We start from the raw sequence: 26,482 nt of genomic DNA on the forward strand, positions 1-26,482 counted from the left end.
TGAGCCTGCCCTAGTCTAGTCACAGAATCTGAAGAAACTACAACAAGATTCCACCATTGAAGTATGGCATGATGGTCCACAATGGCTCTTCCCAACCTTGTTGTAATCACATGGACAAGCACTAGATGTAGAACTTGCATGAGTGGTTCTCTCCTTACCTCTTGTGCATGAGTGGTTCTCTCCTTACCTCTCGTACATGAGTCTCAACAAGCCCCTAGTACCTCTTCCTGGAATATTCTACATGATATGGCAAGCCTATAGCTCCTACCAAGTGCACTTTATATACGGTTCCATAGGTGGCTAAGCCAATTTTCTCACCTTTTTCTCTCTCTCTCTCTCTGAGATATGATAAGTGTGTCACATTGCCTATGTGACTTGCCACGTGTTGTGCCCTTTGAACCTCATCACCTCTCAATGGCTAAGAGGATCCAGAGGTTGCCTACTCTTCACCTGTTGCCAAGGACTTAGCTTGACCATAAGCAGTTGTAGCTTTCTTGTCCCACCAGCACGAGCCCAGCTCCTAGCCACTATGACCCATCAGTTAGATGCATGTACTTGGCCCACACACTAGTCCATTGTGTTTACTTTAAGATATCAAACTCTTGTGCAAGAGTAGGGTCTACATTGCACATTACATGGAAGTGGACTCTGAATTTCTTATAAAGCTATCAACCCAAAACATTCCATCTGTCTTCCAACACACTAGGTTGACAAGGTCCTCATGGCCTTCAGAATGCACATTGCTCTTAGAATCCTCAAGAATCCTCCTCTTCATAGTACTAATTCCCTCTACGCTAGACATCATCATGTGCATCTCACTCTCCTCCATATTCTATACCCTCACACAAAAAGGCATCGCGAATGCCTTTCATAACTCTTTTGTGTTGGCACTTAGCTCTGCTCCTACTTTTTGCTTAGTCCTGGCAGTTGAGGCCATGCTTGTGATAAAGACGAGCTAGCTTGTGCACTTAGTACGGTGTAGGTTGCAGGGCAGTGCAAGTTGTGATATTCAATGATGCCAGGAGGTGTGAAATTTTGAAATACGCGAGAGTAGCAAAATTTTAGCCACCAGGTCTCCCCCCCTCCGGTGATATAGGTTAGCAAAATTGGATGTAACAAGAAAGTGTAATGTGGCCTGAATTGCTTCAAAATTGAAATAGCCCAAAGAGCACGCTATTGGGTCTAATCTATGTATTATTAAATGCAATGACCTTTGGCATGCTTATGAGCCATATAGCAAGCAAGTGCATGGAAAAAGAACCAAAAAATTTGTAAATACTGTTGGCTTTATTAAAAGATCTTTGCACATGCACAAATTGCACATTTTTAGATTCTTTCATTCTAGGATGAATCTAGGTACCAATACCAACTATCAAAGTTTGAACACCACCATGCAGTAGTACTAGTTTGGATTCCAAATTTTCAATCCGTTTTGGTTTTCAACAAATCAAGGAAAAGTTATGGAGTGTGCCCTTGAATGGGTGTGCATAATTTTAGCACAACATTCGAGGCCCCTTAAACCATACCTATGGTTTTCAATTAGGTGTGTCCTTGGATTGAGGAGAAGATCATGTAGTGTACTTTTGAATGATTACTTTGTTGCATGTATGCGTAGGATAAAATTTTCATGTTTTGACTAAATTGTTATATTTTATACTCTTTAGGATGCATGCTTCACATGCAACATAGAGATTGTAATGCTTTAACAGTCTCATTTTAGATCTTCATTCCATATTTCTTTGGTCTCATGTTCAATATTGGAATGAGTACTACAACTTGAAGGCAAAGTTTGTCGAATTCCATTGAGCAATGCATAAGTTATGAGTCAGGAAAGATACCTATATACAAAAATTGCTAAGAATCTTTCTTGCTATCTTGGATAGGGGGGCTAGATATTGGCACACATGCCATAGAGCTGGCCGTTTTAGATATTGGAAATGAAGAGTGAATTCTTTAGAGCTTTTCCTCCTATAGAGATTGGCATGGTTAACCTTATAGAGATGGAATCTATAGGGAGTTTAGTGTTGTCTCAGAAAATTAAGGAGAGAGGCTATAAGGAAAGGCTGAGGTTTTCTAGGTTTGAGAAGAAAAGGTTGATAGAACATGCCCCTAGTAAACATCGTGTTTTTTATTTACTATCTTGTGCCATGGGAGTTTATCCAATGGCATACGTATTAGGGAAGAATGGTGAGACCAAATGCTATATTAATTCTTGTAAGTTAGTTACTATAATGCTTAACAAGAATGGGGAATAAAGGGTATTTTTTGCAAATAAGTTACCTGTTCAAGGGGATATAGGGGTCAACATGGTGGAGTTAGAGCTTTGGAGCTTGATGATGATGACAAGGTACGAGTGGTATCTAACTAGTATAGCGTTGGGGGTAAGTAAGTCCCTTAGAGAACATATCCAAAGAACTAGATCCTTCATTAATATGAGAGCTTTGTGGATAATGCAAAGTAAACATGTGCAATGGTTTGTACATGGGTCACCTCATGGATTTGATATGGTTGGTGGGCATGCACAAGTGTACTACTTTATATGTTGCTATAGATATTGTTGAAAATCTTGACCTTATAGCTTATTATTTGCAAAAGGCTAGCAAGGATGGGAAGAGGCGTTCTCTTGCTTAAGAAATAGTGAGCCATTGGTGGTAAAAGTTGAGTCCAACAAGGATAAAGGGGTACTAGCTATGGAAAGCAAGAAAGTGGAAGAAAGAATTAAAGCAGCTGGATCTTTCTTCCTAGAACACATACTAGAGGAAATTAAATGACTTGCATATTCTCAAGGACCTTTGATGCATTATCATTGAAGGAGGATTACTCTAAGCCTATGCTCATGTAAGAGGTTAATTTGGGAGCCCAAGGATGTGGTCAACTTAGGTGCACAACTGGGTGTGCAAGAAGCACTTCTTATAGAGGATAGTTTTGTCAAAAGAGAGTCAACATTTTGCCTTAAAGAAAAGAGAAAAGAGTAGTTGGACATGCACTTAAAGGATAAGAAGTCTTCCTTTGAGGAGGTCATTTAGTGTTATTATATGATAGTTAGTATAGTAAGCATTCAAAAAAAGTGTAAGATGAGATGTATGGATCCCTACTTAGTGGCAAGGGTATATCCTAATAGATCACTATAGTTAGAACAATTGTATGGGGTGTTGTTCAAGACTCATGTTAATGGGGCTAGGTTGAAGAGGTATCATGTGGGGTGGTATTCAATGCTTGTGTTAACTTATCTTGTTCAAGAATCATGTTATCAGGCTGGGTTGAAGAGGTATCATGTGGGGTGTTATTCAAGATTTGTGTTAATAGGCCTAGGTTGAAAAGGTATCATGTGGAGTAACTTCAAATCCATTGGGATAGGGTGAAGGGGAGTCGAGAGCAGTTTATTCTTAGGAGGAATCCTTAACTAAGTTGGGAGACTAATGACTCTCTGGTGTTGAGCCTATGTTCTCCTAAATTTTTTGGTAGATAGGTTCCTTCTAGTTGGATTTCACCTTATGGATAATTTTAGTGTTGGGCTTCTTATGGACTATCAAGATTGGATAATCTTAGTGTTGGGCTCTTGGATGTATGAGAGGAAGGTCATTTGAGTGTTGAATACCTCATCATGTTCTAAGTATTGTAAAGAATATATGGGCATAAAGCTAGACATTCCATTTCCTAAGTGATCTTGAGGGGTTAGTTGGCTTTGGGTGGGTTGGTTGCCTCATAAGGTAGGTAGTATGGCTTGATGGATTAATTGGTATGGTATCGAGGTGTTCGACTAGACTAATGGGGTATGTTGGGGTAAGCTTTGTAGGGGTCATCATTTTGGTGGAGTATAAGCTTGAAGGCGGGTGGCCATTTGCATGAACTATATGTGGTTATCTTATGGAATAGAGGTGGTTTCGAGTCCTGATCATGAAGACAGTATGGAGATCTTATATACTAGGTTACTCTGGATGATGGTTCTCACTCCTTATATGTGCTCATGAGAGTCATCTATGTCTTTGAGCTCCTTAGAGTGCTTTCTTAGCAAACCATTAGCTGGCCTCTTCCTTGGCAATTTATCTGAGTCTTGATGGTTTGTGTAGCTTAGATATAGTCCTGAAGGTGCAATGAAATGGTCAAGAGTTACCTAGGACATTACTAGATGGTGGACTAGGCATTAATATCTTACCATAGTTCATGTATGAATGCATGGGTATGTCAGGTTTGGATCTAGCCTCCTTCCAAGTCAAAATGGTGAGTCATTTAAAACCAACAAATGAATTTCTCTGTTAACTTTGTCATCCTAAAAAGGGAGGAAGATGCCATACTATATCCAAATGACTTTGGGAAGACCGTGGTCCAAAGAAAATCATGGACCAAATAGGACTAGGCACATCCAAAATTAATGTTCAAAGTGGAAAGATGATACAAAAAGTGGTACTAAAGAAGGAACTACATTCGTTTATGGCTCAAGGGGCCAACATGGAAACACATATGAATGATGATAAGGAGCAACAATTCTGAGATGCAAATATACCCATTGTTCCAACTTTCAAAATTTTACATCAACCAAATCATTCAACAATATGTCCAAGGGGAACATGGCCTAGTCAGGCATTTTTTGTGTCTGCAGTCAAGCTCGAATAGAAACAAAAGAGAAAAGGAAAATAGGTGGTAGATCTAGAACTGGAATTTGACATTGAGGAAGTTTCTCACCAATACAAGTGGGGTGAGGATGTTACCTCAAAGCCAAAGTAGCTTATGAAGAACAAATGTGGAGAACATCATGCATCAAAGGGTATGACCTCGAAGAGATCAATTTTGATACAAAGGAGAATCCTCAAACCACAAAAATCTATGATCATCCCAAGGGACAATCTGGAATGACCTAATAATATTGCTTAAAGAGTTTAATGATATTTTTTACTTAGGAGTACATCAACATGAAAGGTGTTGATCCAAATGTGTGTGTTCACTTGATCAATTTAAAAGAGGATGTGGCTCCTGTAGTCTAGCAATGTTACAAAATGAATCCAAATTTCATCAAACAAAAAAAAAAAAGCAAGAAATTGACAAATTGTTGAATGTTGGTTTCATTTATCCACTTGAAAAGATGACATGGATTTCACCCATTATGACAATCCCAAAGCCATCATTGCCCATGGAGGAAGTTATTATGCCTCATTGCTAGAGCAGAAGGTGTTGCTATCCTCAAATCAAAGGAGGTATGATATGAAGAGAAGCAAAAAGCATGTTCATGGAAGCTAAATTGGATCTATGTGCAAAATACATGAGCAAGGGTGGTAGCCTTGTGCTCATCATTAGGTGTGAGGATGGCCAAGGTGGAAAGTGTATGCAGGATGTGGTATGATTGTCTAAAGCATGTCATACACAAGAGGACAAGCAAATTCAAAGAGCCTTCATTTTATTGGGTCTTATAGCACATCTCCATTACCATTGAATCAAGTGGGGTATTGTAATAAGCCTCACATCAAACCACACTACCACCAAGTATCATATAACCATGCTTGTAAAAATCCTACCTTGTACATGCTAAGAAATAAAGGCAGTTCCCTTTATAATCTAGGTTAACATGATTCAAAGTGTAGCCAATGTAACATTTGTCTAAGTGTCACATTTGGCAAGGTGTTGAGCATCATGGTTATTAGAATACTCTAGAATGGTTAAGGGTGAGTGTATGCACATGGTTCTCATGTAGAGGCACATTGGTCTCATGAAAGGACTCACATGAATCATGCACATTTTGTGGTCAAGGTACATGGAGGAGGATGTACACAAGTGTGTGGTCCCTAAACCTCAAGGGAAAAACTCTTGGCCTCTATTAAAAGAGCCTAAGAGAGTCTTACAATGAATGGTCTGAAATACAAGGATTGAACATCGAATCTCTCATGTGTGGTCTTATCTCCTTCCTTTATCTCTTGCATGTCAAATTCCTCTTCATGCTCTTCTAGCTCTCTCTCTTTCTTTCATCATAGCTACAAGCTTTTGTTGACTACAATGTGCAGGTCTATAAGGAGAGGAAAGGAGCATAACTCAACCAAATGACATCAAACTGAAAATGCCCAAGAGATCACATAGAATACCTGAGGTCTCGATAGAGAGAGCCAAGCCACTATGCCAAGATGATGAAGAGAGGAGAGGGAGCAATCTACTCAATAGTCCCACTATCCCCTTGGAGAAAATCGTAGCCTATCTACAATCCCAAATGCAATGTTGAATGGGCTCCTCAATAGATAGACAATGCAAGCAAGGAGATGGAGCCTCAAACTTGGACCTCCATTGATTTACTTCCATCCCTCAATGAATAGAATGCCAAAAGAAAAGAGTGATTTTCCTCTCCTAAGCCTTCTCCTTTTTTTGGGTATTTTTTGCAATATGTAGAAATATGAAACTTGTATTGTTTCTTTTAGCCTTCACATTCCCAATGTTTTGGGATTCCACAATAACAACTTCCTGTTATCCTCTTGGTAGCCTCCTCTATCGGAGTTACTTGTATCTCTAGGATTTATGTCCCGCCTAATGAAAGATGGATAATTCCGTGAATATCTACTAGTGCTATGAAAATAGTTTTCTCTGGCCATATATTTATGTCAAACTAAACTCTTCCTCTTTGAAACATCTTGTTCTCAAGCATGATGATTCTAGATATGTTTTTTACATTGAACTATTCTCCAAATCTTTCAACATTTGGTGCAGCATGCAGGGAGCATCCTAGGCAGCCTCTATTAGGAGAATTGTTTTCCTTAGAGAGTTGAGTGGCTCCCCTTTCTTCTCAGAGTCTTTTATGGAGATGGCACTTTCAGCCTCAACCTCTGCCTTTTTCTAGCTCTTTTTTAGAAGCTTGATATTGCCCTATTACGGTGTTTCTCTCTCCTGCATTACATGCCCTTGAGCTCTGCTCTTGGACGTTCTTTCATACTTTATAGACGTATTTATTAAAAAAATGAAATCTTTCCACATGTCTACAATTGACTTCTTTTTTGAATAATTAGAATCATGACATCTTTGGCATTGAAGTTAATGAGATTAAGTGCCAAATGTGCTCTTTCATCTCAATGACTTTGCTTTCCTTGGAGTTCCTTAAGTTAATCTTTCTAAATATGTACAATTGACTTATTGTTTTTTATTAGAATCATGACATCTTTGACATCTAAGTTGAGGATGTTAAGTGCCAAAAATGTATCTCAATCACTTTGCTTTTCTTTGAGTTCCTTTATTTAATCTATCGTCAAAATTGTTGCATTTACTACATAATTGATGATAGCCGAATTTAATGGGATTAAGTGCCAAATGTATTCTTTCATCTCAATCACTTTGCTTCTCTTCAAGTTCCTTAAGTTAATCTATTGTCAAAATTGTTGCATTGACTACATAATGTTTTGATAGCCACTCATTAACAATTTGTATTTTCAATGGGTAAAACCACAATTCAAACGTTGACTTGTACTTCTAGTGGGCCAAAGGGATATTTGGGTGGAAGGGGGTGGTGATGCTTGTTTGGGCACCTTAGGGAGTAGGAGGTAGATGCCCATTCAGGCCACGCATAAGAGCCAGTCATTGAGGAAGGCAGACACTCAGGGTGTAGAGGTAGACGTTCAATGAAGACAGAGAGTCTTGATTCGCTTCGTGCACTTTGACCATTGGGGTGGCCAACAAAATGTGTTGGATACCGAAGGCTCATTGGCCACTTAAACCACCTTTGATTGCTCTCCCATGCATGAACCTTTACGGTGGCCAAAACACCTTTGTGCGCACATTTGCCGTGCGTGGGAACATGACCTCAGATTCTCTCTCTCTCTCTCTCTCTCTCTCTCTAGCTTCAGCTCTAGCCTTTTTGGCCTACCCCAAGGGGAAAGATTCAGGCTTTTATTTTTTACAAAAATATATTTTAATGATTGGGCCGAGTTGCACTTGCTATCTGTATCCCTTGAAGTCCTCCATCTTGCTATTTCTATCCCTCTTTTTCTCCTCCCCCTTGCCCCCCCCCCCCCCCCCCCCCCCCCCCCTCTCTCTCTCTCTCTCTCTTCTTCTTCTTCTTTTTTGGCCTTGAAGGGTATAGGGGGGAAGGGTCGTGAGAGCCAAAATTCAGAAATTTCTTTTTGTGAAAGTCTAAATTTTATGATTGGTCCACCTCTCTACTTTTTATTTCTTTCCCTTGAAATCCTCCACCTTTTTCTCTACTCTCTCTCCCTCCCTCCCTCTCTCTCTCTCTCTCTCTTTTTCCTACATACCCACCATGTAGAGTGTATTCTTTTTAGTTTTTTTGATCTTGGGCAGGCCTTATGATCATTCACCTTGTTCTCTCTTAGCCTTCAATTCCCCCCTTTTCCGCTCACCTCCATGGAGGCCATTCACTTTTTTTTTGGGGTGAGAACCTCAAGGCCATTCACGTTTGCACTATGATGGCCGATGATTAACAATTTGTGGGTGTAAAAGCACAACGCAAGTTCTACCAAAAGTTATATCTCTGTCTCTCTCTTGCTCTGGTTCTCTTTCTTCCCTCTTTTGCGGTCAAGAGTTGGAGGACAAATTGGGTTTCCTTTCTCACGCAATGTGTTTCCTGATTAACCGGCCTCTGCTCGTTGTTTGTTTTGGAGAATTCTTCTTTCTCATGAATCTCATCTTCGTTGCATTGGCTGCGCATACATGAAGGAACTGTCTGTCTCACAGGGAGCTCGTGCCAAATCACCCCTTGCCATAGAGACAGGATCAAGAGCCTTAGAAAGTCTACCCTTTAAATCGGATATTGAAATTAGATAGTCTTTGCTTCATCACCAGCGATTCAGCAGTTAACCGGGTCAGATGAATCCTTGGCGATGCAATAACGCAGGGTTTGACAGGTTGTGGATGGACATCAGGAGTTTGACATTGCCGCATTTGGTATTTTCCTTTACAAAAACTCGCGGTCTTAAGCCCCCTCTCTGCGGGAACCCGCAAAGAGTTTATGCTTGTGCATCCTTCTGTTGTTACATGTTCCAGAAAACGATTGTATCTACAGCCACAGCAGCATCATTGACGGAACGAGTCACCCAATTTTTACGACACTCTCTGACGTAGAATATACGCGAATATGTCGGTGCTACATGATGAAGGATATATGGCTAGAGGCGTACTAGAGACACCACAAAGCCGTATGGAAGTTCTGGTTTGCAGATCCGAGGAAAATCGAGGCACCCATCTCTTTGATCTGCCACTTGTAATTTTGAGCTCTATCTTGGCCCGAATTTCAGACCCCTTTGCAGCCACTTATATAACGTGCTCCTGCAGGCTGTTGAGAGAAATATCAAAGTTAGTACCTTATCGTTTCAGGGTCTCATGGACAAAGTTGGATGACGGGGCTTCTGAGGATGGAGTACGATACCGGGATTATAGTTTGACAGCGGTTGGAGTATGGACTAGGCGAGTACTGTCGACCATTAGAAGTCAAATGCCTGCAACAGAGGGTCTAGACTTATCAGGATGCTGGATCGTCGATGAAGATGTAGCTGCAGTTTTGGCAGATTTACGCTGTTTGAAGTGCCTTGTTTTAGATGGCTGCCAAAAATTGTAAGCAAGTTGTTAACCATACCTCGAGGCCTTTTTTCGTACTCTCCAAGGTTGCCGAGTAGGATTCAATGCTATAGAGCGTGCACATCTTGTCTTCTATTTGCATTTTGTTTTGTTTTTTTTGCATGGGAATCATGGTCATCGTTCAAATAGGTTCTGACTGATCAATCGTTTCAGTAACTAGGATTTCCCGGAAAAGGAAGCAAGCGGAGGCTTTGTAAATTTTTATGCACACCATTTTGTGTAAGTTCTTGAGACTAGTGCTTGGACTGAAATCGTTGCTTTGCATATGGTTCAAAGTCTAAGATTTTTATTCCTCTCTAGTTTTGCATTCCTTAAACTTTTGAATTATTCGATACATGATGTATCAAACTGCTTGTAAGTTTGCAAGAGGCTTATGATAATTTAGGAGAGAGAGAGAGAGAGAGAGAGAGAGAGTTTTTTAAAGTCTTCGGAAGACTGATGGGTCTATGAGTCTGTGAGAAACTTGATACAATAAGCTGAAAGGGTGGAGCTCATGCTAAATACTAAGTACTACGTTGTCATAACATCATCATCATCATCATTATCATCATCATATCAACAGATCCAATGCCAACTCTGGTCAGATACATCGAATACATAAGTGGGAGGCCCCAAAAGGGGAGATCATGATGTGTTTGATGGTGGGTGGGGCTGTATTGGCACGAGTTTAGAGATGGAATGCTGACGGTTATCTGTGGATGTGGTTCATCGTGGCCTCCTGGCAATGGCTTTGTGTCTAACAAGAGCCACGGCAACCCGTGTCAATTGTGCTCTGGTCCTGAACATGGATGGGATGCCCCCAAGCATGATATGTGTGTCGGTCCTTTGCCTAGTGTATTGTGTCGCTAGCTCTGGTCTCTACCTCACCGACCACCCATGATCGAGAGAGAGAGAGAGAGAGAGAGAGAGAGAGAGGAAATATATTAATGTCCGTGGGAGGCCTCCTGGGCCTATGGGTCCTGGGATAAAGTAACCAAGCGAAAATAACTCATACAAGCCTCAAAGGGCTGAAGCGAAGAGTGCGCTAGGGCCCTTGTTGAGTGCTATGCTAAGCTAAAGCTAAAGAGTGAAAGAGCTCAAACAAAACTCAAATGCGAATTGAAAGCTGAGGCTTGGAAGCCGAAAGCCGGCATTGCGGTGGCTCTCCGGCGGGTTGTGCTCGAAGACGTTAATACTCCTCTCTCTCTCTCTCTCTCTCTCTCTCAGCACTCAGCAAGGGCCCTACTGCGCCCTTTGCTCTAGCCCACTGAGGCTTGTATGAGTTTTTTTCTTTTTAGTGTACTTTGTACTTTGTCCCATAGGCCCGCGAGGCCTAGGCCTCACGGGCCTATGAGACAAAGTACAATCAGCAGAATAACTCATACAAGCCCTGCCATGGGCAGCAAAGGGATTGCTAAGGCCCTTGTTGAGTGCTAAGCTAAGCTAATGATCTCATAAACTCAAAACTCAAAACATGCACTCTAGATGTCGTGTAACTCTAGCTGTCGAGCTGTCTCTCGGGGGCATGGTCTCCAGGATCTGTGTACACGGTGGGCGACATCAAGGGTGACACCTTGGGTCGGTCGGTCTCCTCTAAGTAGAGCAGCGATGGGCTGGACCTCTATCATGCATGCTCTGGTCATCCTTTGTTGAAACTAGCCTTCAGTTAAGTAAAGGGCAGCAACCGTAACTGTCTTAGCATTCATACCATTTACAGCCACATTCCATCATTTTCAGCCACTTTTATTAGTTAACAAGGACAGTGGCATGTGGAATTCCTAATGTCTTGGCCAGAGTAGAGAGTTGTTGCTTTCTTGGGGCAAGATAGGAGACCAGCAAGCACTCACATTGTTTGATCCAGGGGTTACAGACAATTTCATTTCAGAAGACTTACCTTGGAGGCTGGGAATAAAGCCTGAAGAGTTGGGCAAGGCCCTAGATGCCGATCAGATGTTCCATGGGGCCCTGTGCCTGTTACTCCCTTGATTGGGAATCTCCGTGTCCATGTACAAAGTTACGTAGATTAGGAGGATTTCTTCATTTTCCCTCTTAAACATCATGATGTAGTTTTGGGAATGCCATGGTTTCATAGTAAGGCAGTGAAGTTATCTCTTCCTGAAAGAATACTTGAGTTTGTACATAAAGGTAAAGCGCAGCGTATTCTCTGCTGTCTCTGCATATAGAGACGGCACTGTAGTGGGATCCTCCATGTGCATCAAACTTGCCACAGAGGTTGCATGCATAATGTTCAGTACGCCTTTATGATGCTGGGTATTCACTGCAGCCTGTATCTTTGGATTACAGCCCTACACTTCCTTATCTAGGTCTTCTTAGGGACCTTTTTAAAGGGTGCAATCTGCAGATATGCATCCCAAAACTTTTGATTAGAAGTCTCCACTGTGTCCCCATCATCCGTATTTAAACTTTCCCTGCAAAGAAGGACATGATCTTACTGCCACTCCCAATCTCAATCAATTCACTTCAAAAGACCAAGAGCTTCCAATGAGGCAACATCATGGTTGGCATCACACGTGGCATCATAAGTGCAAATAAAAAAAGACTAATCTTCTGTAAACAAGGTTAGCTAAGGCACTACCCTTGTTTGCATCTGATGCATGTGAGTCTGAATTGTTTAGGCATAAACTGTTTATAAAAGGTCTTTTTGAAGTCCTTCCAATTCTTTGGAGCAGAACCATCTATGGTCAGTGCACTCCACCATGCACTGGCTGTCCCTGTCTGATGCAAACTGACCATGCATAGTTTCGAAGAATCAGAAAAATTTTATGTGCCAAAAGCTGCATCAAACTGCCTTACAAACTGCATAGCTTTCTCTGTATGACCATAATTTGCCCCTTAAAAGTAGTAAATCTGACAGACTTCCCACCTTCTTTGAATTCCTTAGTCTTTGCTTTCTTAGGTGCATGCTTTCCCTTGGATGTCCTCTTCTTCTTAGACTTAGGTTTCGATGACCCATAAGAAGAAGACGAAGATGAAGATGAAGAGGTGGAATTGGAAGAAGAGGAAGAAGAACTTGAAGAGCTGTGGTGATGTGTGGCCTTCTTCTTTCTGGAATGTGAACTCTCTTCTTTTCTATCTCCTTTTTGTTGTCCTCATAATGATGCTTCTTACTCTTCCTCTGAGGGAAGAATAAGAGCTGTAGTCAGGGATATCTTCCTGCCAAACTCCTTCTGGGTTGCTTTAGAGGGAGCTTTCTCTGACCTTTCCTCTGCAAGAGGTTTGTACCAATCTGCAAAACAAGGATCCCTTCTAGCCTCTACTAGCTGAGGAATCTGTAAAAACTCTCCTTGTTAGTTTGCATACCCTCTTTGAAACCAGCCTCCAGGCTAACAAGAGGGTGGTAGAACACTAACCAAACAAAAGCCTTGACAATAAAATACTCAGCAAACACTCCACAGACAGAAAGGGGGAGCTAGAGCGCTCCACAGACTGGCCCCAAAGCCTTGGCGCCCCTTTCGTTATTTCTTTATTAATTGAAGAGTGCCACAAAGAGATTACACAGTGAGTACCAACTCACACGCATTCAATGCTCTTCTCTAACTCCGAGGCATCAGTATCACAACACATTAGCCCTGCGTAGGCATCCATACTCAGTGCAAACACCTGCATTTAACCTGAGAGTGCCTTCTAGCAGCCCAAACAAGGCCACACGCTCCCCAGACAATCAAAAGTGTCCAGTGACTCAATGGAATACCCAAACAATGGGTGAAAGCATCATTGAACTGCCCCCGGTGCGAAGCACAAACAATATCAGTGAGCATACATTGTGATCACCCTACCAAGCAAGATTCTTGAAAAACACAGCCCACTGCTCATTGGCCAGCATGACCCCCAAGCATAACCTTAGTGTGCATTCTTCTTACCAAGCATGTACTATGCTGGTCATTACTTTGCCCACTCTCGGGTAGTTGGCATTTAATACTGCCCAGCCATGAGTATACAGCCCGAGGCAACAGCCAACCTATCAACATCGTACTTGCAAGCCGCCCAAAGGAACAACCAGCCTGCCCTTACTCATTTGCTTATAGTAGGCATTCACTCACCCGTGAGCAACTCGTAGTGGAGGCTGCAGATGCTTTGTACCACAGCCCGTACAGCAGCACGTGGATCACCGTACAAGAACTCCTACCCCGTACTGTCGTACCTGACCGTACAGTTCAGTGACCATCCGTACAAATCCCAACGGCGCTGAGAGCTCCGTACATAGTCCGTACAAGCAGCAATTAAGGCTCAGTGCACAGCCTGTACCAGCAGCGATTAAGGCCTAGTACACAGTTCGTACCAACAGCGATTAAGGCCCCGTACACAGCCCGTACTAGCTCGTACTTGCAACCCGTACCAGCCTACGCTTAGGATGCCGTACCTACCCGTACGTATGTCACCATACCAGCAGCATTAATTGCTCCTCCAGTACCGCCGTAGGGACTATATGCCTTCTCTCCGTGGAGGCGCCAACCTTCATAAGACCTCCGTTACGTGATTCTGTCCCCCCCGCCATCCTTTTTGGTCCAAACTCTTACCCAAGGTCTTCCTTGGGCTTCCTTTCCAAAAGGGGCCTGCATGGGCTTGCCACGTGGCAGCCCATGCCTTGGGTTGCCCCCAAGGGCTTCATTTGCCCCTAGGCCCCCTCTAGTGGGGCCTCTTTACAAGCCTACCAATGTCCAACTTGAAAGGCCTAAGGTTTTTGGGCCCCTTTTTGGCCCTAAACCTTTTAGTTGCCCCCAAAGCACAATTGCCTAGGGGAAACTTGCACACCCACATCCCGTGACCTCGCCATTTAATTACCGGGGTCAAGGCCACATGTGAGCATCAAAACTCACACCCTCGTGACACTCTTGATATCCCCTCATGGTTTGAATGAGCATGGTATTGTGAAGAAACTTGACTTGAGACTTGTAAACCTTCACACAAAAGGTATGATAACAATGCACACAATCCTTTATGTCGAAGCTGGAAATCCCCTCAACAACAGGTGTATTGCTCCATAGCTTATTCTAGATTTGTATGAGCAGCTGGCTGTCACCTCAAGGCATGTGACTTAGACCTTATCTGCTGTGTTGCCCCTCTTTGGTTATTGCAACAGGCCTCAAGAATGGATTTGACTTTCCTTTCTCATTTCAAAGAGGCATGCAAATTTCATTATTTCTCTACAATTTCTCTGACATTCTTCTGTTTTCTGACAGGTAATTATTGACAGTCAGCTTTCTAACACAGATGAGAACTGACAGGTAGGAGCCTTTTCGTTTTTTGGGAAAACAGACTGCAGGCTAGTTAGACTAACCAGGGTTTGGTTAGCTTGTGATCTAGTTAGTCAGCAACTGTGGTCTAGCCAACGACTATGGTTTGGTTAGCTGCCACTTTAGCACTATAGTTACTCTGCCACGTCAGCATCTACAGTTAGCCACATGAACATTGTTCTTGTACTGCCATGTCAGCATTCCACGTGTCTTTGCCACATGCCATCACCTGCTGCATGTTAGTGCCATGTCAGGTTGCCACATCAATGATCAGCGTCTCTGTCAACAGGACTCTCTTTGGCAGTTCTTGTCAACGGCTCAGGACAATAGGCAGGCCGGACCCCCCGAAGGTCTTTATAACTTGAGAGAATCTGAGTACAAAAATTCAGCGCACAGGTTGCTCCCAAAAATCTTACGTGAGTAGATTGACAAAAGGCTCAGTTCACTTTCTTGGCAACATGCCACATGTCATAATCCTAGACTGAAACTTAGTTACATGCCTCAAAGGGCAAACTCTAGAGCCTTCGTAGCACGTGATCACGTGGGCACCTCCTGATTGCATGCTAAGCTCCATAGCACTTGGGTTTTCAACCCCCCTTGGTACCTGCAAGAATTAATTCAATATGCATAGCCATGGGACCCATTAATTGATAGCGCTTTTGCATGCAAAGTAAACTTTAGACTAGTCCTAGTCACTGTGGGCGTCCGCACGAAACACATGTGCGCACATAACATATACTTTGGTTGACCGAGGTCAACCCTCTTGACCGTATTTAAGGGGCTTTGACCATAGGTCGAGGTGCCTTAATTAAAATGAAGACTCTCCGACCGGAGTCGGGAATATCTTGATTGACCAAAGTCAACCCTCCTTGGCTAGAGCCAAGCTTTGCTGGTGAAACCAACGCTCTCTAACTGTAGTCAGCTCTGTGGTTCTTTGGTTAACCGCAATTAACTCTCAATTGGCCTAAGCCAAGTCTCCCTAACCAAAGTTAGGCCTACTTAACCGGGGTTAAGTATCTTTGACCGAAGTCAATACTTTGACCAATTAGAGAAAAACTATTTAATCAATAAATGGAGAACTCTATAACTATGATGAAATAAATGGTTAACTGGAACTTTGACTTGGAGTATTTACAACTTGGTAACAATCTGAGTAGAGGCCCCTTTGTTCTTTGGTGCCCCTGCAGTGAAGTTTCTCTTCAGTCTTTGGATAGAACTGCCCTTGAATATGTGGAGATAGACCTGTTGGACCAGGTCTTTTACTTTTTAAATGGTATTGGCCTATACGGTCCCTTAGTTTTGGAGCCGGAAGTGATGATAATTGTGCAGTGGTCAGTTGTGATGTCTGGGCCTGTATGGTATGTTCTTGTGTTCTTTGTTTTTCTGTGTTGCAGTTCGCATGGTCTTTTGGTTTTGAATTCTGCAGAACTAAAGTGGTTTTATGTAGATAGTCCATATTCTTATGAGTGTTGATAGTGGATGCCCTGAATTGCTGCTCCTTTTGCACTGGTTGTTGCTGGCCCTCATGTTTGGAACTGTCTGGACTTAGTAGCCTTTCATCTATAGTCTTTTCACCTGAAAAGAAATCTAACAAAAGGTCCCAAGGTGGGCGTCACCATTTTAAATTGACGTAGCCCTGTGTATTGTAGCTCTTTTCTGATGTTCATTTTCTCCTGTTGTTGCCATTTAAATATGAAGCATGCACAGTGTTACATTTTGTAAATAATATGCAAGTGCAGTCTTCTGTGTTGTAATGTGGTACATATATGTGGTGCAGAACTTCAGCTGTAGCAGATGCATTAGCAGTGTCTGTGAGGTCAGGACCTCGAACTCTTAGCCTCCAGCGGTGCTTTGGTCTTGGTCCTGCGGCTGCAGGAAATCTACTTGCTGCAGCTGCAGCTGATGGATCTCGTCTGCAGTGTATTCTATTAAGCCATCTTGACAGGCTGGACCTTCCAAGGGACCCTCCATTATTGGAGGTACAAGACTTTCAAATATATCAAACTGCAAATGAAGAAGGGGCTGTGGTGAAACCTGTTGGTGCTTACAATGCAGATCCCAGAAGCAGTCTTGCTATTGACAGTTGCGCAGTGCTTGGTGCTGTCATTTCAGGTTCAGGAATCCGTATTCTTGCTCTTCACAACTGTGGAAGCCTTGGTGCCCATGAGCTTACTGCTGTGGTCAGTACATGCCACTTTGAGTGTGAAGGGACTCGCTTTAATTATGGTTTTGTCTGTCTTTCTTGGTCTCTATATTTAAAAGCATTGAAACACTGTGTATCCGCGTGAGGATAACAGGCATTTGTTTAAAATTTCTAATGAATCTGATTCTTGGCAGGGCATTACATGCCCCATGTTGGAATTCTTATTGATTGGAGGATCCATTGAAAGTGTATGCCTCAATAAGCCGAAAAGTTTATGTTTGGAGGCTGAGACTAGTGAAATATCAGCACTTGTGGGAGCCATAGAGTCTATGAGATACTTATGTGTGCTTGAGGTTACATTTTTTCCAGAGCATATAGTACAAGGCCTCAGGTATGGATTCCAAACTTCTTGGTCAGGACAAAGTGATTAGATATATATTAACTTCTTGCTCACCATAGCGTAATTGCATGTTATTCTGATCTTACTAGGACTTTGTTAGTGTATCATTCTGGAGGATGAGTCACGGGACTATTTCAATTGGTTAGGTTTGTTGGGTAGAATCATTAATTTGTGAGGCTTCGTGCTGGACTTACCTTTTGCGCGTGCACGTGAGAGTGTGAGAGAGAGAGAGAGAGAGAGAGAGAGAGAGAGAGGAGAGACGTCTTTGGAGGCCTGGCCTTGCGAGCCTATGAGACAAAATACAATCAAAGAGTAACACAAGCCGCAGTGGGCTGAGGCAAAGGGCTCACTATAGGGCCCTTGATGAGTGCTATACTAATAAGCTCAAATACTCAAAACTCACAAAACTAGGAAGTAGTACACAAGATACATAACCAGGTGACATTGTGTCTCTCTGATGGGATATCTTGTATTTGTATCTGTTGTGTCGTCTCTTGCTGTGGCAGGAGGCGTGGTCTCCCTGATCTCTATATCCAGTGAGTCATATCAAGAGTGACACCTCGGCTCGGGCGGTCCCGAGAGAGAGAGAGAGAGAGAGAGAGAGAGAGAGAGAGAGAGATGCATTAACATTAGTGGGAGGCCTCGCAGGCCTCTTGCGGGCCTATGGGACAAAGTATAAAGTACACCAAAAAGGAAAAACTCATACAAGCCTCAATGGGCTGTAGCAAAGGGCGTGCTAGGACCCTTGGTGAGTGCTATGCTGATCTAAAGAGCTCAATAGCTCGAGCAAAAATCAAGTATAAATCAAATACTAATTGAAGTAGGCTGAGAGCTGGGACTCAGAAACCAAAGCCCAGCACCGTGGTGGCTCGTCTGTGAGCGGGGGAAATATGTCAGATCTGCATTTGTGGGGTTGTCTCATGCTGTGGTGGCAGGGGAGGGCGCCGTCTCTTCGATCTTTGAACCCACTAGGCTATGTTCAGAGTGAGCCCTCATCTCGGGTGAGGAAAGCTGTGATAGGCCACCTCAATGGAGTGTGCTCTAGTCGCTCTCCGTGTCATGGGTGGTCTTGGTGATCCAGACTACCCGAATATCAGCTAGCTCCTCCTCCTCCACCCTGCTATGCCCTAGAGAGAGAGAGATATTTACATAATAGGAGGTTTCACGGGCCTGAGACAAAATGCAAACCAAAAGGGGATGAATACCAACATCAGTTAAAGATTGAGAGTCTTTTGGAAGTGCGTGTTGCATCTTTGCTATAAAAGATAATCAGCCTGCATTTACATCAGTTCAACATTGAGAGTATTTGGGTTTAGATTTGAAGTCTCTGATTAGTGCTTTTCCATCTCTGTAAACAGCCCATTTTCCTTCTTTCTGAGCGTCCTTCACTTTGGTCAATTTTGTGGCTCATCTTGAGCTGAGTTGGAGCGAGCTCCTCCAAGATCCATATCTTGGTATCTCTCATCTTAATGGTTTACTTGAGAATCTTGGTGCTTGCCATCTTGTCATTAAGAACTAATTTGGCTTGTGCCTGCTGCTGGACGACAAAAACTATATCTTCTAAGTCCCACTCAGTCTAAGGGATCGCTTCTGTAATATGGTCAATTTTTTCTGTTGTGCTCCCATCATCCTAGCCCTCAGGCAGTCTTCCTATGGGTAGACTTAGGATATAAGCAGCTCTTTTTTCCTTTTCTTGTACGTCTCCATACATGTCGCATGTGTTAATTTTATTGTCCATTGTTTCTGTAATATCATGTTTCATTGACTTGAGCTGAGTGGTAATCATGTCTTACACCTTGGTTACCAACTGTCGTGCGTTGCTGCTTCATTGTGTATTTGCAATACTTCTTGTATTGTTTCCTGTTTCCCCTTGTTTTCCATCTTTGAACTATCCCTTGCCTTGGCACTGAAGACTGCTGGTACCCGCAAACTGGTGCTGGCTGTCCTGTGACCTAGACTGACTCGACCCGACCTTGCTGCTGGCGGTGACACTATTTTGCTGGTGGTGGTGCTGCTTTCGTTTGTTGTTGGCGGCGTTGGAGTCCCACAATCTAGTCGAGAAGGAAGGGAGTGCTAGGCGGGCTAGGTGGGCTAGGCGGAGAGAGAGAGAGAGAGAGAGAGAGAGAGTAGTGTCATGTGCACGGATTGGTATCTGACGTGTACTAGGTACACAGGACTAGCTCAGGTTAGCCTAGGGAGGCTTAGAGCTAGGCAGGCTTGATTCTCGGGTTGAGTGGCAAGGGTACGAACTATTTATAGGTCTTCGCTATTTTTGGCGCTCGGGGCCCGAGTCTATAAAAGGGGCCCAGGGGGTTCAGTTCTCAGTGTGCAGTTGGGAGCAAGTTTCGTTCCCAGGTGCCAGGTCTGTTCCTGGATTGAGTTGCGGACGCGCGCCTGCATCTTAGCGTAGCCCAAGGCCCAGTGGCAGATCCAGGGCTTCACAGCGCCACCTGGTGGTATGGGACACCAGGCTGGTTTGGATCTGATTGGGAGTTCGTGCCAGTAGCTCAGCTCGTGGCTCGGAGGGGACATCTCCTGATTCGGGATCACATCCCGTAGATGTCATGGTTGGGTGGTGAGCAGCCTGCTCAGTTTCTCACGTGGTGTGTGTTGGTTTTGCAGATCAGAGGTTTCAGGAGTGCGGGGATGTGTCAGTTGGTATCAGAGCCAACTCCTGAGGTAGGAACTTCTGATGCGGGAATTTTTGATGAATTTTTCCTCCTGGTATGCCCTAAAATTCGAAATTTGTTGCTGCGTTTTCTGCTGGGTTCCTGGGTTGGCAGGGGTGGACAGATGTTAGGAATAGGAAGAAGAAAGGAGGGAGAGATTTCGAAATTCCTGAAGGGGCCTGTGAGAGAAGGCTGTAGGAAGAAGGAGAGAGAGCAAAGAAGTAGGAAAGAGATGGAAAAGGGCTGCGAGGGAGGTGGAGAGGTGACGTCAAGACTGTACGGAATCTGGCGGGTGCAGGGATAGGCGCATAGAGCTGCGAGCAGGGTGTGACCAGCCTGTGTGGAGGGTGCTTTTTTCGAAAAAAGCACCCCCTCCAAAGCTGGGGGGGGTCAGCCTTTTTTGGAAGCAAGGCTTCCTAATAAGGCTGCCCTGCTCCCTATATAGATGGGGCAGGGTACCAGCCCACCCATAGCCTTGCAAAGAGCCTAGCTGCGCCATCGAGTAGCGTGCCAGCCCTGCGCCAGCCATCCGTACGGTGCCTGCGTCAGCTTGCCGTACATATGCGCCAGCCCTGCGTCAGCCGTACCTGCATCGCCAGTAATCTGCGCCAGTCGTCGTACAGCCACGTCAGCTGCTGTATGGCCTTTGTCCGCTGTTGTACGGACTGCGTCAGCAGTCGTACGGCTTACGTTAGCCGACGTACGGACTGCGTCAGCAGCCGTACAGCCACGTCAGCAGACCGTACAGCCACGTCAGCAGTCCGTACGTTGCAAGATTTCGTACGTTGCATCCGGCAGCGGGTTTAGCGAGATTTCGGGATTCGTGGGCTTTCGGGTTCGCCAGTTTCCAGCATCTCCTTCCGTCAGCTTCTCTTGGGACGGTTTTCCTCTGCTCCATTCTCCTTTTCGCTTCGGTTCAGTCAGTTATTTCTCTCAGTTTTTATTCAGATCAGATTCCAGTTATGTCTGATTCTGCAAATCCCGAGTTCACCATGGGAGAGAAGGATTTGGATTACACTCCTGTGGGAGAGGAGGATCGGGGTCTCTATGATGACCTGATAACAAAAAAGGCCTTCAGTGAATTTACGACTGCTCTATATGGAAAATTCGAGCAGGTCAATGCAAATCAAACGGGGTTGACACAACAACTCCAGGGGATTCAAGCAACCCTCACCCTTTTGGCTAGCACTGTACAGGCACTCACGCATGTGGATGCCATGGCTTCAGTGCTAGGCCCGAATATAACTCCAGACCCTTTTCCGGGCGATCAAAAGTCTAGAACGAAGGAGGTAGTTGACACTTGGTTACACAAGTGGCAGGTACACTTTTAGTTCCACCCCTACCCAGATGAGAAGAAGATCCAGCTTGCAGCGGGATTCATGTCAGGTAAAGCATTGCTATGGTGGAAGGAACTCCAGCCTAAGCCCGATACATGGACAGATTTTGAAGGGGTCTTTAGGAAGGAGTTCCTGAAGGAGGAGGATGATTACGATATCGTTGGCAAGCTCAAAGCCCTCGATATGTCAAAATTAAACTTGACCTTTGAAGTTTATCTTCAAAGATTTCGGGATCTGCAAACCAGGGCCACTAAGATGGATCCAGTGACCTTGTTAGGTTTCTTCGTGGATGGTTTGCCAGATTCCTACAAGTTGCAGATAAAGAACAACAAATGCACAACGTTGCAGGAGGCCATGAATTATGCGCGCATATATGATGATACCATGGCTGGTGCCAAAGCAACTACAGTTTCCGAAACGAGTGGAAAGAACAAACGTAAGTTCTTTCAGCATACGACTGGTACTGGGGAGACGAAGTCTACGGACAACGCCTCCAAAAAAGCCGTTTCCTTCGCACTTTGAGGCTCAAGAAAGAAGGACGATGCTTCTATTGCGAGGAGCGGGGCCACACAAAGAATGAGTGTCCAAAGCGCAAGAACCAAAAGTTGGTGCTTGGACCGAAACTCCAGGCGGGTCCACGTACCGCAGCCAAGGGAGCGAACCAAGTCGCGATGACAGGTATTTCAGTAAATATCATTACCTGTCCACTCTCTTGTAATTGTACTTTCAATACTTCGTTGTTTGGTTCCCATGATCGTTTCCGAGTTTATGGAGAAGTTATGGACCAACAGGTTCACATTCTCTTTGATCCGGGCAGCTCTCACAATTTTGTTAATTACAAATTTGTGCAGAAGATGGGGCTGTCCACAGTACCTAGCGACCACACCTATGAGGTGCAGCTTCCAGCCGGGAAACAGTTTTGGGATCGCAAGGTTGAAGCGCTTCCTATCCGGATTCAAGCCTACACGGGAGCTCTTACATGTTATGTTATGCATCTGGAGCATGTAGACTTGTTGATCGGAATAGAGTGGTTTAAAACCCACAATATTCAGATCGGATGGACGGAGCATACGCTTTCTTTTGTAGATAAGGACACCCAATTTTGTATTCAGTGTGATAAAATTCCCTCTTCTCAGGGACCTATTGTATCTGCGATGCAGCTTCGGAATATATTAAACACTTCTCATTATGATGTCTATCTGTGTGTTTTGATTCCGCTTTCTTCATTTGTTGTTTCTGTTATTAACAAGAATGAATTAAGTGTGTTTGAACACCGTGAATTGAGAATGTTGTTAGATAGTTTTAAGGACGTATTCCCAGCTCAACTGCCGGAAGGTTTACCTCCAGAACGGGCAGTAGATCATCGCATAGACTTAGTCCCAGGGGCTCAACCTATCAGTGTACCACCTTATAGGATGAGTCGGGTAGAGGAGGATGAGTTAGCTTTACAGCTTTAGGATTACCTGAATATGGGCTATATACGCCCAAGTAAATCACCTTGGGGTGCACCTGTCCTCTTAAGAAAGAAGAAAGATTCTTCCTGGAGAATGTGTATCGATTATAAACGATTAAATAAAGTGACAATTAAGAATCGATACCCTCTCCCTCGTTCCGATGATTTGATAGACTGTTTGGCCGGAGCGAAGTATTTCACTAAGATTGATTTGCGTACGGGTTATCATCAAATCCGTATCTATGCTAAACACATAGATAGGACCGCATTCCGAACTAGATATGGTCATTGCGAGTTCCTCGTATTACCTTTTGGTTTGACCAATGCTCCTGCTACTTTTCAGCAGATGATGAATGATTTGTTCAGGGATTTTCTGGGCAAATTTGTTGTAGTGTTCTTAGATGACATCTTGGTATATAGTCGAACACTTGAGGATCACATAGGACACCTCCGGATTGTCTTAGTTATTCTAAGACAGCATAAGCTCTATGCCAAGATGAGTAAATGTGACTTCTTTATGAAGGAGATCATTTACTTAGGACACAAGATTTCTTCTGAAGGTATTAGCATTGATCTGGATCGTATCCAGAAGGTTTTAGAATGGCCTATCCCTCAGACTGTGAAACAACTTCGTTCTTTCCTAGGATTTACGGTATTTCTTCGGAAATCTGTGCGTGATTATTCACATATCACGGCACCCCTGACAAACATATTGAAAGGCTGTGGACGCAGGTCTACTCAGCCGATCCCTTGGAATGATGCAATGAACCAGGCTTTTGAAACCTTGAAGTTTTCTGTGTGTGATGGATCAGAATTGAGGGGACGGAAAGCTAGATGGGCAGAATTAATGCAAGATTTTGATTTTGAAATACGTTATCGTAAGGGTTCGTTGAATAGTGTGGCGGATGCCTTAAGTCGAGTTAAGTTTGTAAATGCTTTGTCATTTACGGAAATATCCTCAGACCTATTTCAATCCTTGAGAGGGCTATACGCAACTGATAGTCATTTCAGTTCTTATTGGCAGAGAGTCCAGGATGGGAGCTCCATGGTTGACCAGGACTCAGGGATTGTGCCACCTATGGTACAGGCGGTGGGAGGTCAGTGGATGATTAGGAACGGCTTGCTGTTCCGGAATGAAAAGATTTGTGTGCCAGATGTTCCGGATCTTAAATCCAAGATTCTCTGGGAGTGTCATGATGCTCCTAGTGTTGGACATCCAGGTATACATAGGACTCTGTCTCTTGTGAAGCATACCTTTTATTGGCCTAAGATGCGTGCATTTATAAAGAACTATGTAGTAGGTTGCCGGGTTTGTCAGGTTACTAAGGCAGAACGCCTTAGAAGCGCGGGCTTATTACAGCCATTACAGATTCCAGGTAATAAATGGGAAAGTATTTCCATGGATTTTATTACTGGTTTGCCTCGAACGCGCAAGGGTCATGACTCCATTTGGGTCATAGTTGACCGTTTGACAAAAATGGCTAGGTTTTTACCTACTAGAACAACTATTTCAGCTGTTCAGTTGGCTCACGAGTTTGTGGACCACTTGTTTAAGTTGTATGGTTTGCCGTCTGACATAGTCAGTGACAGGGACTCAAAGTTTACAAGTACCTTTTTGACACTTGTTTTTGAGAAGTTAGAAACTACTCTAAGTATGAGTTCCTCGGATCATGCACAATCCGATGGCAGTACAGAGAAGGTCAACCAGTTGGTTGAAGACATGCTTCGGGCATATGTATCTAAGAGACAGTCTTCATGGGAAGATTATCTACCTATGATTGAATTTGCTTATAACAGTGCAAAGCATTCTAGTACTGGTTACAGTCCTTTTATGCTTATGTACGGGTTTCAACCTAAGTCACCAGTTATGGTTGGATTAAAAGGAATTCAAAATGATGCTGCTAAGAACTTCTTGCTAGATATGCAGGAAATGTTGCAGGTTGCCAAGGAGTCTATTAGAAGTGCCCAAGATCGGGACAGATTTTATGCTAATAGACATCGTTCACCTAGAGAGTTCTCTGAAGGAACGATGGTATATTTGCGAATTCCGAAGGAATGCAAGAGCCTAACTACTGGTTTGGTTCCGAAATTATCCCCAAGATACTGTGGTCCATTCAAGGTCATTAAAAGAATTGGACCAGTTGCATATCGACTAGAATTGCCTCTTGATGTTAAAGTCCATCCAGTCTTTCATGTTAGTAGACTGAAAGAAGTATTGGGTGCAGATGATCAACTTGTTTCTCCTCACGAGATAATAGAAGTTATAGATTTGACTTTTATTCCTCACGAACCTGAGAGTATTCTTGAATTTTGTGAAAGACAGATTCGAAATAGAACTATCACGGAATACAAGATCAAGTGGAAGAATCGTGTTGAGGAGGATGCAACATGGGAGACATTACAAAACCTCCAGAGAACATTTCCAGGTTTTTTAGCGAACTCAGGAGTGAGTTCTTAGAGGAGGGGGAGTATGTCATGTGCACGGATTGGTATCTGACGTGTACTAGGTACACAGGACTAGCTCAGGTTAGCTTGGGGAGGCTTAGAGCTAGGCAGGCTTGATTCTCGGGTTGAGTGGCAAGGGTACGAACTATTTATAGGTCTTCGCTATTTTTGGCGCTCGGGGCTTGAGTCTATAAAAGGGGCCCAGGGGGTTCAGTTCTCAGTGTGCAGTTGGGAGCAAGTTTCGTTCCCAGGTGCCAGGTCTGCTCTTGGATTGAGTCGCGGACGCGCGCCTGCATCTTAGCGTAGCCCAAGGCCCAGTGGCAGATCCAGGGCTTCACAGCGCCACCTGGTGGTATGGGACACCAGGCTGGTTTGGATCTGATTGGGAGTTCGTGCCAGTAGCTCAGCTCGTGGCTCGGAGGGGACATCTCTTGATTCGGGATCACATCCCGTAGATGTCATGGTTGGGTGGTGAGCAGCCTGCTTAGTTTCTCACGTGGTGTGTGTTGGTTTTGCAGATTAGAGGTTTCAGGAGTGCGGGGATGTGTCAAGTAGGTAGGCCAGCAGGAGGAGGAAGGAGGGAGAGTAGGATAGGATTATATGTCACATCAAATAAGAGGTGGGGTGCGCGCGCGCGAGAGAGAGAGAGAGAGAGAGAGAGAGTTTTTTAAAGTCTGCTAAAGACAGATGGGTCTATGAGATTGAAGAAAAACTTGATACAAGTGAGCAAAAGGGTAGAGCTGCTAAGCGAGCATGCTAGAAAACTGTGTAGACATAGTTAGTGATATCATAGTACATGTCCACCAAAAACCTAAGCAACCATCTTGGCATCATCATCCTCATGTGGAGACATAGTCTGATCCAATACAATACAATAGGCATATAGAACATCAAGATACACCCAATGGTGGACTAGGTAGTGCAGGTAGGAAGCCAGTAATGGATCGCTGTCTGCTATCTAGATGAGTAACCTGTTGTGTCCTCATGGCCACTACTCGACGTCTGACGAGTGCCACTTTAACCTCGGTCAGCTGCATCCTAGGCCTGAAGAGAGAGATGTCAGTGAATGTGATCAGTGCATTTGTCCTTTGCCTAGTGTGTCGTGTCTCGGTCTCAGGGTCTCTGTCTCTCCTGTTGATCGTGACAGCAAAATGCTTTGCTTGAAAGAACTGTGTGATCATACTCTGGGATGGGCCGGGCACGGTCCCTTGCTCATGTGTCCTCGATCTGATATGCCGGACCG

General features: G+C 43.9%; 1 protein-coding gene across 1 annotated transcript in view; it reads left to right on the plus strand.

Annotated features, from left to right (window-relative positions):
- The first annotated feature begins 8,256 nt into the window (after positions 1 to 8,256).
- The window catches only part of LOC147891616 (uncharacterized), a 33,307-nt gene continuing 15,081 nt past the window's right edge, over positions 8,257 to 26,482 (plus strand). The window contains exons 1-3 of the mRNA XM_087388605.1: positions 8,257 to 9,534; positions 16,570 to 16,972; positions 17,130 to 17,326. Of these exons, the coding sequence (XP_087244731.1) occupies positions 9,059 to 9,534; positions 16,570 to 16,972; positions 17,130 to 17,326 (1,076 nt within the window). The 5' untranslated portion in view covers positions 8,257 to 9,058. The remainder of the gene's footprint in view (positions 9,535 to 16,569; positions 16,973 to 17,129; positions 17,327 to 26,482) is intronic.

The sequence above is a fragment of the Dipteris shenzhenensis genome, chromosome 17 (assembly GCF_047967505.1).
Source record: "Dipteris shenzhenensis isolate YYH24624 ecotype China chromosome 17, Dip_SZ_1.0, whole genome shotgun sequence".
Lineage (NCBI taxonomy): Eukaryota > Viridiplantae > Streptophyta > Polypodiopsida > Gleicheniales > Dipteridaceae > Dipteris > Dipteris shenzhenensis.